Source organism: Phascolarctos cinereus, unplaced genomic scaffold (assembly GCF_003287225.1).
Source record: "Phascolarctos cinereus isolate Bilbo 61053 unplaced genomic scaffold, phaCin_HiC Scaffold_1;HRSCAF=81, whole genome shotgun sequence".
In the NCBI taxonomy this organism is placed as follows: Eukaryota; Metazoa; Chordata; class Mammalia; order Diprotodontia; family Phascolarctidae; genus Phascolarctos; species Phascolarctos cinereus.
In genome coordinates this window covers 26,033,127-26,045,967 of record NW_027555514.1, presented here as the reverse complement: position 1 = coordinate 26,045,967, position 12,841 = coordinate 26,033,127, and the positions used below count along the sequence as shown (strand labels likewise).

Genomic DNA, 12,841 nt, shown 5'->3' with positions numbered 1-12,841 from the left:
GATCCCACCCAGCAGTCAAAACAAAAAAGAAAATGCGCAAAAACTTTTGCAAAGATGATTCCATTCACCATCAGTACGTGGAATGTGCACACACTTATAGACAACACAAAATCCAGTAGGCCTGAAAGACAAATAGCTCTTGTTGTGAGAGAACTCAGCAGGTATTGCATTCAAATACAACCCTGAGTGAAACAAAGCTGGCAAATAAAGGCCGGCTTAGTGATATTGGAGCTGGATTCACGTTTTTCTAGAGTGGGCACAGTGAAAGGGAGCACTGCGGTTTTGTAATCAAAACTAATCTAGACAGTAGGCTTATATGCCTCCCAAAAGCAGTAAATGACAGACTCATAACAATGTGATTGCCACAGAGGAAAATGCCATGCCACCATCATCAGTGTATATGCTCCCACCATAATGAATCCTGATGAGGTCAAAGAAAAATTTTATGAAGACTTGGAAATTCTCATCATCTATGTGCCAAAAGAGGACAAGCTTATAATTCTGGGTGACTTTAATGCAAGATTAGGCATAGACTACCGGACATGGGAGGAAGTCATTGGGAGGAATGGAGCTGGAGATAGCAACAGCAGTGGTCACTTACTATTGAAGACTTGTGTATCTCATGATCTCATTGCTATCACTGTCTTCAGTTTACTTAAACAATAAAACTTCACAGATGCATCCTTAAGGTGAACATTGGCATTTAATAGATTATATCATTGTAAAGAGAAGAGATAGACAGGATGTGAGAATGACAAAGGCAATATGTGGTGCAGAGTGCTGGACTGACCATGGACTTATCCTCTTCAAGTTAAATATTCACATTCAGCAATGGCAGCTCCAAGGAAAGATGACTATCAAAAGACAATTTCAACAGATCAGAGTGCTTCTCTGACTGGGAACAGTCCTTGCTAGCTTGGAGGGAAAGCTGAGTCCACAGTTGGCAACAGTGGAGCATAAAAGGAGTGGGCAGCTTTCAGAGGTTTGGTGTAAGTATTGCATTTACTCATCTGAGACAGAACACTCAGAAATATCAAGATCGGTTTGACAAAAGTGATGGGGAAGTTCAGAAGCTGCTAAATGAAAAATGAGAATTCTACAGGGTTTACCAGCAAGATAGTTCATCAGTTTCTAAGAAGGCAGCATTTAACTACATCAAAAGTAAAGTGCAAGTGAAGCTTAGAGAGATGCAGGATTTTTGGCTAAGTCAGAAGGCAGATAAAATTCAGTTTTATTCTAATAGTAACAATCCAAAGCACTTTTAGGATGCTCTGAAGGCTCTTTATGGGCCAAAGACCTATGGTGCCTCTCAGCTACTCAGTGGTGATGGAGCCACATTAATTAGTGGTAAGGACATGATCCTGGAAAGATGGGCTGAATATTTCCATAGTGTTCTTAACAGACCATCATCAATCAATGCTGAAGCCATTGACTATATGCCTCAGGTAGAAGTCAACCCTTCTTTAGCCAAATTTCCAATTGAAGCAAATGTTTTAAATGCCCTTAGACTCCTCTCATATGGCAAAGCCCCTGGTACTGATTCTATTCCAGCTGAGATTTACAAGGCAGGGGGTCCACTGCTCATACAAAAACTGATTGAAATTTTCTGGGTTATATAGAAAGAGGAGGTTGTTCCCAGGAGTTCAAGTATGCCTCCATTGTCCACAAAGGAAATAGAATGTCCTGTGACAATCACAATAGAATGTCTCTCAGTCATTGCTGGCAAGATTCTTGCCTGTTTATCTGAGAGCCAGTGTGGCTTGAGAAAGGTCTAAGGAATGGTCAATATGGTATTTGCTGCCTGGCAACTGCAGGAGAAATGCCAGGAACATAACAGAGGTCTATACACAGCATTCATTGATCTACCTTTGACACTGTCAGTTGTGAGGGTTTGTGGAAAATTATGTCAAAATTTGGTTGCCTAATGAAGTTTATTAGTATTGTACATCAATTTCATGATAGCATGCTTTTCTGCATTCTGGATAATGGACAATGCTCGAGTTTTGTACTTTCCTACTCACCAATGGAGTAAAGCAAGGCTGTGTGCTTGCTCCCAGGCTTTTTAGCATAATGTTTTCAGCAATGTTGTCAGATGCCTTCAACAAGGATGAAAATGGCATCAAGGCCAGCTACTGCACTGATGGTAAACCATTTAACTTGAAAAAGCTACAAGCCAAGACTAAAGTGGAGAGAGAGTTGGTGCATGATTTTTTTGTTTGCAGATGATTGTGCACTCAATGCAACCTCTGAAGCTGAGATTTAACAAAGTATGGATTGATTCTCTGCTGCTTGTGCTAATTTTGGCCTAACAATTAACACCAAGAAAACACAGGTTCTCCACCAGCCAGTACCACACTATTAATACGTGGAACCATTGATTATAAGCAAATGGAGAAATTTTGAATGCTGTGGATAAATTTACCTAACTGGGCAGTATACTTTCCAGGGATGTCTACATAGGTAATGAGGTTGACACAGGCATTGCCAGAGGTAGGTCAGTGTTTGGGAGGCTCCAGAGGAAAGTGTGGGAGAGAAGAGGTATCAGACTAACTACCAGACTGAAGGTGTACAGAGCCATTGTGCTGTATGCCTCTATAACCTAGCCAGTCTACCAGGGCCATGCCAGGAAATGGAATTGCTTCCTTTTCAGTTGTCTTAGGAAGATTCTGAAGATCACCTGGCAAGATAAGGCACTGGACACTGAGGTCCTTTCTTGAGCTAAACTGTCACTCATTCAAACTCTACTCCAATGGGCTGGCCATGTTGTGTGAATGCCAAACGTATACTTACCTAAAATACTATTTTATGGAGAATCACACAAAGCAGGCACTCAGGTGGTGGTCAGAAGAAGCGATACAAAGACACTCTCAGGGGGGCAGCAAGGTGGTACAGTGGATAGAGCTCTAGCCTTGGAGCCAGGGGAACCTGAGTTTAAATCCGGTCTCAGACACATAACACTCACTAGCTGTGTGACCCTGGGCAAGTCACTTAATTCCAATTGCCTCACCAAAAAACAAAACAAAACAAAAACAAACAAACAAACAAAAACCGAGGACACTCTCAATGCCTCTCTGAAGAACTTTAGAACCAATTATATGACTTGGGAGATATTGACAAAGGACTGCCCATCATAGTGTACTGGAATCAGTGAAGGTCCTGTGCTGCATGAATGAAGTAGAGTTGCAGTATTTGAAGCACTGTCAGCTGAAGAGGAATTCAATTTGTTCTACTTTTCCCCATGGAACTGAACCAGAACCGATGGGTAGAAGTTGGAAATGGTTTAGGATTTTCTAAGTAAAAACTTCCTAACAGAGCTATCTAATGGTGGAATGGGCTGTCTTGGTAGGTAGTGAGTTTCCTCTTATTGTGGCTCTTCAAGCAAAAACTAGAAAATCTCCTTGAAGGGTGTGAGGTAAAGGGATTATTGTTTAGGCAGAACTCGAGTCAGGATGATCCATGTAATCTTTCAAAATCTGGTATTTTATGAATCTAAAAAATTATCTAAATGAATCTAATTTTTTTTCCTGTACTAAGATACTCTGTTGGCCTAATCAGAGGACAAGGCTTAGTTTTAGTGTTTTAAATAAATTAGAATCATTAACCATTTTAAAGAAATTAACCTAAAATTTGTTGATTTTGTCTCACAGATGAAAACCTCCAAAAATGATAATAAAAACAAAAAGTGCAGTTTTAGAAAAAATAAAAGGTATGTATTAAAAATATAAAGGTATTGTAATGAATTTGAAAAATACATGCACAAACTATCTGTTATAGTTTTCCTTCTATTTGCTATGAACTTTTTAATAATATTTTGTAAAGAGCAAATAAGTGAAATAATGACAAACAGATGAATAACAGTCTTAGAAATGTACAGAAAGTGTGTGCAACTCTGTTTATATACATATATTACAGCAGGCCTTTAAAATATGAATGTCAAGTGTGAGAAAATGCAAATCAGATGGCTCAGAGCAGGTTGCATTCTACAAACTGGGAACGCAACCTTGAAACAGGCCTTGATGAATTAATGAGCTCCCCTGCTTCTGCCAAGGCAGCTCTGTAGGTACCAAACTTAGAAGAGAGGACTGAGGGATTGGGTTGTGTCTGTGTGTTCAGGTGCTGGTCACATTCTACTTGTAGTAGCAGTCCCAGCAGGGGCTTATTTTTTCCTGTTTTTTCAGGAGCAGCAAGCAGCAGCAGCATTAGTAGCAGCAGCAGTGGTAGCAGAGTAGCAGCAGCAGCAGTAATAGCAGCAACAGCCCCATAATAATAGCAGCAGCAGCAGCAAATTCCCTCATATATTGTGCCTCAGGCTCCCAGGAGCCATAAGAATGTTTTAGGGAAACATCTAGTATGTAGAGCAGAGCTGCTCAAAAGCTTGTTGAGGAAGCCTCCAGAAATCTTTACAAGCTACAGACTGGCCTGAAGGAGAGCCAGTAGGGTTAGAGCTGAAACCCTCAGTCATAAGCCATTTCTTGTTTGTGCTGGGCCAAAAGGGAAAACATTGTCATTATCTACTCTACCAAGACAGAGAGAGTTTTGCCCTGATAAGTACAAACAAATAAGAACAGGGCCTTTTCATAAACCAGTTATATTTTCAAGATATTCCTAATAAAACAATTCAGAAAAGGCACCTCCAGGGGAAAATGGGCAGTTTTCATAATTCACAATTATAATTAAATATACATGAATCTTAATTGCTTGATTATTGCTTAATATGCTTGATTATTTGAGAGAAATATGTCAAATTCTTTTTACAGGAAAGGATTCTTCAAATATTCTTTTGAAATAGTCTGCTCAGATGATGCCTTATTAAAGGAAAACATAGGTATGTAAAAATTTATAATGGCCTTAGTTCTGTTACTTAAATTTCATTTCACAAAAATCAGTATCCATATCTTTGGGGAAAAAAAAAACCTTTCCACAAACAGATTTCACAGACCCATTTACTCCAGCCCTGACTGCCTAGGCACAATGGCAGTGACTACTAGGTCTTTTAGGTCCAGTCATTAAGAGAAGATCCATTGGCTTTGGAAGAGGTACTGGGTTATAATCCTATTTTTGCCTTCACTCTCCTTTTGATCTTGGAATTATGTATTGGTGCTTTTCTTTTTAGGTTTGTTACCTAGTGAATTATATTTTTCTTATATTGACAAGTATTGGAATGGGTGGTTTGGGTTTGTTTTGGCTTAGAAGAAAGAGCCACTTTGTAAGAACTTGACAACAGCATCCCAGGAAGGGAATACCAGCCAGAGTTAAGGATTGTGAGATTGTAGCATTTAGAGCTGGAAGTGGTTTTAGAAGTCATCAAGTCTAAACCCTTGAATTCAGAGATGAAGAAGCTGAGGCCCAGAGAGGTGGAAGTTAGATAGGACACAGACCCAAACTGGGGACTCTCACCCAGGACCTGCAGAATAGCTAACCTTGTGTTAACACAGCCATTTGTGCTGAACCAAAGGGGACAGAATTGGGCTAAAAGGTAAAGGCCCTGGGAACAACAGCTGACCTTTGTACAGCTGAAGTTTATGCAAAGTGTTCTCCATCCGTTGTCGCATTTTGTCATCCTCCTGAGTCTGTGAGGAAGCACAAGTCTTATTTTCCATCGGTTAAACAAAGAGAAGAGGCTGGCCACATGGCCAGGAAGCATGAAAGCAAAGAGGAACATAACACAGTTGGCTGGATTCATTGGTAAAAGCTGGAGGGCTATGACATCAGTGCTGCTGAAACCCTTCAGAAGCCATTCTTTTACCCCCCACTTGGGCAGTCTGAGTAGGCAAACAAATGGGACTCAGGGCTTTTGTGGTGTGCCTTTCAGAGTTAAAAGTTGTTAGTTTTTTGGAACAGTTAATTTATGTACTTGTCCTCAATTAATTTTTTTTTATCAGACCAAAGCTTTTATTTTATTCATCTCTTGCATTTAAAGTATTCTTTGATGACATGTTTGGCCTGAGATTCCTCGCTATTATCCTTAACAACAACACAACTGCACCCAGCCACTGTCTGGGGCTTTCCCTCTCTGTCATCTTTACAGAGGCCTGCCCATTGGCCCGGCTGCTTGTTGTCATCAACCTTGCTCAAACTGATTTGGTGCTCAGCACACAGGGCCTCAGCCAACTTTACATACATAGGTTCATCACAGTGGGAAGCAAGAACACAAAGATGGGCTTGGCATTTGTCCAGGGCTTTGGCAGCTTCACAAATTCCATGAGCTAGGCCATCGTGGATGAGTGCAGTCTTCTGCCCTTCTGCCCTTCTTGTAGAGAGGTGTTAATGTCCATTACATCTCCAGCAGCAATGCCTTCCTCAGCCATGGCAGTGGTTCACGGGTGAAGCTGAATTTTGAAAACACCCGAGAGCCTCTGCCTCCCACTCAACTCAGCGGGCGACAGTGAAAGAGCAATTAATTTTCAATTCAGCTGTCATCTATTAAGTGCTTAGTATCTGCAAGGAACATTGTGAAGTGATGGGACACAAAGACAAAACTGAAATAGCCCCTGCCCTCAAGGAGCTTCTGTTATATTTAGAGCTAAGGAGTAAAATGCTAGCATATGTGTACACAGACAAGGAAATCTAAGTATAAATAAAGGAAAGACAATATAATTTGAGGGAGAGGGAAACATTAACATAAGGAGAAATCAGGAAAGGCTTGAAGAAAGTGGCCTTGAAAAAAGTGGGAATTCCAAGAGACAGAAATGAGGGAGGTGGATAGGGGAAGGGAGAGGAGGAGGAGGAGGAAGAGAGTGAGGAGGAGAGCTTTTTGGGTTAGTGCAAAATCAAAAACAGAGGAGACATCAACTCAGGCCCAGGGAGCAGCCAGAAGACCAGCTTGGATGGAAGGCAGAAGGGATGATAGGAAGTATTATGAAAGAAGTCTGCCAAGGTAGGCTGGGTACAGCTATGGAAGGACTTTAAATATCAAGCAAAAAAGTTCACATTTTATTCTGGAGATGGTAGGGAGCTACTGAACTCAATCTGGAGAATGCCATCTTTAGACTTTTGCTTTAGAAAGATTATTTTGGCATTTTTGATGTTGTTTGGGGTGCTAGGAATCCAGAAAATGACAGGGTATGAGGTGGAGTTGTACACCTTGTACAAGGAGTTGCCTGAAATGAATTCACACACTCAAGCCTGCTTTCAGTCAAGTAGCAAGGTTTTTGTAATACCAATAGTAGTGGGCAAAGTTCCTTTGGGGAACTTGCAACTTAATGGGGGTGAATCTAAAGCTTATATAGAAAAGGGGCAGGGAAGGATATATTAAGGATGCTAATTAGGTAATGCAAGGGGTCCAGGTGTCTTTGGGAGCAGGTGTCAGTGATCTATGGATGGGAAAATTCAGGGAGTCAGCAGAGACAACTTTGTTGATACCAGATGTTGAGGGAGAAAAGAACAGTTTTTGTTTTGCTGCCAGAGGCATGGACCTTGGGGAATCTGGCACCAAAAAGAGAGTCCTTGGTTAAGTATCCCTGTGCCTTATTTAGATAAAGGAATTACAGAAAAAAGGCCTGCGTAGGTTTTGCAACAAGGGAAATTTTTTTTTCACAGGGCAGGGACCTACTGAGAAATTAGGAGTCTGCAAGAGACATAATCTTAGGGTTGGGGACCCAGCACAAGCACCCCTTTACTTTTATGGCTACTGTACTATTCTAGGGAAGCTTGACCCAGGGAGGCAGCCATGGGAGTAGAGAGAGGAGGAGAGATACTTGGTGGGATCTATGTGATGAAAGTGAAGGATTGATGGTTACTCCAGAGTTGTGAACCTGAGTAAATGGAAGAATGGGAGAGCTCTAAAAAGAAATCTGGGAGATAGGAGGGACAGGTATAGAGGGAAAATAAGGAGTTTAATTTTGGACAGGCTGAGTTTGAGATATACATGGGACACCCAGGTAAAGATATCCAGGAGGAAGTTGGTGATGCAGGAGCTACAGATAAGTCTGGTATGTAGATGATAAGAGCCATCTGTGTAGAGATGATAATTGAATCCATGGGAGTCAGTCTGCCAGTCAACAAGCATTTATTAAGCATTTACTACATACCATTAGAATGTAAGTTCCTTGAGGGAAGGAACTGTTTTTCTTTCTGTTTGTATTTGTATTCCTGGTGAGTAGCACAGTGCCTGGCACATAGTAAGTTTATTGATAAATAAATGTTTGTTGACTAGTTGATGACCTCTTTTTAAGAAAGTTCTTTATGTCATCTTTGTATTAACATAACCTATAGCCTCTTTGCATTGGGAGAAAATAGTGTCTTTAATCATTTAAAGAAACTTGAATTAAAAAAAAATTCTATAGCTATGCATTGAAAAAGTTCAGAAGACTGATTTATGAGAGAAATAGTGAATTATTTCTTCTTAAAAATGAAGAAAAAATACCTCTACCACCAACAAAGCATCCTGATTTATTTTACTTAGGTTGATTTCAAAAGACCAGATATGGATTTTTCACTAGGAGATCCCTTTTACTTTCACAGAGTAATAGAGCTACTATAATACTACCATTTTACACTTCACAATAAATTGAAACAAGTCAGTGAAACTACAGGATAATCAGTATTGATGGAAGATGATTGGGCACACAATCAACAAAGGCATTCGTTCTTTTTCTATGCCCAGAGGCTATCATTGGCCAATTTTACCAGCCCGATCTGTGGATCATTGGCAATAATAACATACATTCTTTGGGCATTATTTTGAGCTCTATCAACTGAGGGAATATTGCTGGAAGTCAGAGAAGAAATGGTCCCATTGCAATGGAAGCAGTATCTTGTCTCTGTTGATTTGGTGTTACCAGTATTGGTTCATCATTTAATTCATGACCTGATTTTTTTTATGATGAAAAGAAATAAATGTGTTTTCAGTGTTTACATCTAAAATAAATAATCCAAAATGCCATTTTTCAGTGCAATTGAATTCACTATCTTACTGATTTTACTGTTGCTTTTCTAATCTTGGAAATGTAAAAATGCACGTATCGGCATCTTTTTTTTGCTTTCTTCAACATTTCAAGGACTTATAGTTTCATTGGTGTGGAAACTCCTCCAACACAGCTTGAAAACACTATTATTGCTCTGTGATCCCCAAGAATTATTACTTTGGACACACCTTGTGCCTAGCCTGGTGATGAGCTTTTCCAAATTTAACTGGGCTGGTCTTCTCATAGTAGACATACAGTTTACATGCTATCAGAACACAGAGTTCTTTCAGCTGTAGTACTCATACTTGAAGCTTTGTAGGATCTTCCACAGCTTGTGATCTACTACTATAGCCTCTGAGAACAAACCAATCAATAAACCTTCGTTAAGGGCCTACTTTGTGCTAGGCACTGTGCTAAGCCCTGGGATACAAGAAAGAGGCAAAAGATAGTCCCTGCCCTCAAGGAGTCTACAGTCTAATGAGGGAGAAAACATGCAAACAAATATATACAAAGCAAGCTATACATATAACATAAATAGAAAATAATAACAGAAGGAAGGCACCAGAATTTAGAGGAGTTGGGAAGAGCTTCTAGTAAAATGTGGTATTTTTGTTGAGACTTATAGAAAGCCAAGGAAATCAGTAGGTGAGACTGTTCCAGGTGGGGGGAGGTAGCCAGAGAAAAAGCCTGGAGCTAAGAGATGGAGTATCTTGTTTATGGAACAGCCAGGAGGCCAGTGTCACTGGATAGAAGAGTATATTGCAGGGAGTAAGGTATAAGAACACTGGAAAGGTAGTGGTGTGTGTGTATGTGTATGTGTGTGTGTGTGTGTGTGTGTGTGTGTGTGTGTGTGTGTGTGTTGGGGTGGGGAGGGCAGCTTATGAGGGCCTTTGAATTCCAAAAAGCATTTTGTATTTGATTGTGGAGGCAATAAGGAGCCACTGGAGTTTATTGAGTAGGGAGTGACATGATTGGACCTGTGTTTTAGGAAAATCACTTTAATGGCTGAATGAATGGAGGATGGATTGGAACCAAAGGTCCCTTCCAATATCACAGTGAAGTGTCATCAGCTGAATAGTCTTGTCTGCAGTAGCCCCCAGTCTACTTATGAACACTGCATTAGAAGATCTTAGTATCAAGTCCTACAAATTAAGAATACAGTTTGAAGACAAGTAGATTTTATGTGTAAATGAGTGTTCAGACTTTCCCTTGAAGGCCAAAGAAAAGGTCTGATGACTTACTGTGAATTACAGAAATTGTCTTAGTCAGACATTATTTTCTTCTCACCCTAGAAGGGAATGAGACTGTCACTAACTCTGAGGCAGGACCAGAACTCTGCCCACTGGGACTTTTTGAACTGACTACAGTCGGAAAAGTGCTTTTGCTTTCAATATTAGCAAGAACTCTATGGAGTTTAAGCTGGGAAGGAGGAGCAAGCAAGTTAGCCAGATGGGCAGAACACACCTATTCTGAATGGGAGTTAAGACTAGAGTGTTAAGGTGGAAGCCTAGAAGTCAGGCTGCATCTGCCTATCCAAATCCCTGATGAGCAGTGTGACTGACCGGTTTCATTTCAAGAGTATGAGAAAAAGTGTTTCAGTTCTTTGCTGCTTCCTTTGCTTCTACTTCCACCTATTAATGTTAGGCATTTACTCCAAAGGTTTTCTGTAAATTTTTTTTTAACTCCTGTCTTAATTTGTGTCTTTGAAAGAGTCTTACTCTTCTTTTTTAAATATAAATTTATTTATTTTTAGTTTTCAATATTTACTTCTACAGGATTTTGAGTTCCAAATTTTCACCCCATCTCACCCCTCCCCCCCACCCCAAGATGGCATGCATTCTGAATATCCCTTCCCCTAGTCTGTCCTCTCTTCTATCTCTCCCCCTTCTCTAATCCCTTCCCCTTCTATTTTTCTGTAGGGCAGGATAGATTTCTGTACATCATTTCCTGTATTTCTTATTTCCCAGTTGCATGTGGAAACATTTTTTTAAACATATGTTTTTAAAACTTTAGGTTTCAAATTTTCTCCCTTCCTCCCTCCCCACCCACCCTCATTGAAAAGGCAAGCAACTCAATATAGGTTATACATGCGCAGTTATGCAAAACACTTCCATAGTAGACATGTTGAAAACTAACTCTATTTCCCTTAATCCTATCCTGCCCTCCCATTTATTCTATTCTTTCTTTTGTGTCCCTCTCAGAAGTATTTGCTTCTGATTACCCTCTTTCCCAATCTGCCCTCCTCTCTATCATCCCCCTGCTCTCTTGTCCCATTCTCCCCCTATTTTCCTGTAGGGTAAGACAGATTTCCATACCCAATTGAATGTGTATGTTATTCCCTCCATAACCAAATCCTATGAGAATAAGATTCACTCATTCCTCTCTTACCTTCCCTGTTTCCCTCCACTGTAAGAGCTTTTCTTTTCTTGTTTTTTTTGTGAGATAATTTACCCCATTCTACCTCTCCCTTTCTTCTTCTCCAGTATATCCTCTCTCATCCCTTAATTTTATTCTCCAGATATGACCCCTTAATCTTCAACTCACCTGTGCCTCTATCTATCTATCTATCTATACATACATATAATTTTTTTCCTCCAACTACCCTAATACTGACAAAGGCCTCATGAGTTATAAATATCTTTCCATGCAGAAATGTAAACAGTTCAACCTTAATAAGTCTCTTATGATTTCTCTTTCCTGTTTACCTCTTCATGTTCCACTTGAGTCTTATTTGAAAGTCAAATTTTCTATTCAGCTCTGGTCTTTTCATCAAGAATGCTTGAAAGTCCTCTATTTCACTGAATGACCATTTTTCCCCCCCAAAGGATTATACTCACTTTTGCTGGGTAGGTGATTCTTGGCTGTAATCCTATCTCCTTTGCCCTCTGGAATATTATATTCCATGCCCTGCGGTCCCGTAATGTAGAAGCTGCTAAATCTTGTGTTATCCTGATTGTGTTTCCACAGTACTTGAATTGTTTCTTCTGGCAGCTTGTAATATTTTCTCCTTGACCTGGGAACTCTGGAATTTGGCTACAATATTCCTAGGAGTTTTCCTTTGGGGATCTCTTTCAGGAGGAGATCTGGATTCTTTCAATTTCTATTTTGCCCTCTGGTTCTATATATCAGGGCAGTTTTCCTTGATAATTTCTTGAAAGATGATGTCTAGGCTCTTTTTTTTCATGGCTTTCAGATAGTCCAATAATTTTTAAATTCTCTCTCCTGGATCTATTTTCCAGGTCAGTTGTTTTTCCAATGAGATATTTCACATTGTTTCTAATTTTTCATTCTTTTGGATTTGTTTTACAGTGTCTTGATTTCTCATAAAGTCACTAGCTTCCAATTGCTCTATTCTAATTTTTAAGGAAGTATTTTCTTCAGTAATCTTTTGGACTTCCTTTTCCATTTGGCCAATTTTTCTTTTTAGGGCATTTTTCTCCTCCCTGGCTTTTTGGACCTCTTTTGCCATTTGGGTTAGGCTATTTTTTAAGGTGTTATTTTTTCAGTATTTTTTGGGTCTCCTTTAGCAAGCTGTTGACTTGTTTTTCATGATTTTCTTGCATCACTCTCATTTTCTTCCCAGTTTTTCCTCTACTTCTCTTACTTGCTTCTCAAATCCCTTTTGAGCTCTTCCAAGGCCTGGGACAGATTCATATTTTTCTTGGAGGCTTTGGATGTAGGAGCTTTGACTTTGTTGTCTTCTTCTGACTGTATATTTTGATCTTCTTTGTCACCAAAGTAAGATAATATAGTCTGACTCTTTTTGTGCTGCTTGCTCATGATCCCGGCCAATTATTTGAGTTTTAAACTCCTTGTTAAGGTAAGAGTCTGCTTCCAATGTGGAGACTGTACTGTCCCAAGCTTTGGGGGTTTGTATAGCTGTTTTCGGAGATACTTGTAGGGACCTGTAAATTTTCAGTTCTTGCAAGGTGGTA

At 39.9% G+C, this 12,841-nt stretch overlaps 1 protein-coding gene and 1 pseudogene across 2 annotated transcripts in view; one reads left to right on the top strand and one right to left on the bottom strand.

Moving 5' to 3' along the window:
• Window positions 1-12,841, top strand: part of ZCWPW2 (zinc finger CW-type and PWWP domain containing 2) — a 150,290-nt gene that overhangs the window by 125,722 nt on the left and 11,727 nt on the right. For both annotated transcript variants that reach the window (XM_078151292.1, XM_078151294.1), the window contains exons 6-7: window positions 3,648-3,706; window positions 4,758-4,825. In XM_078151292.1, the coding sequence (XP_078007418.1) occupies window positions 3,648-3,706; window positions 4,758-4,825 (127 nt within the window). The remainder of the gene's footprint in view (window positions 1-3,647; window positions 3,707-4,757; window positions 4,826-12,841) is intronic.
• LOC110213071 (small ribosomal subunit protein eS12 pseudogene) lies at window positions 5,902-6,308 on the bottom strand (annotated as a pseudogene).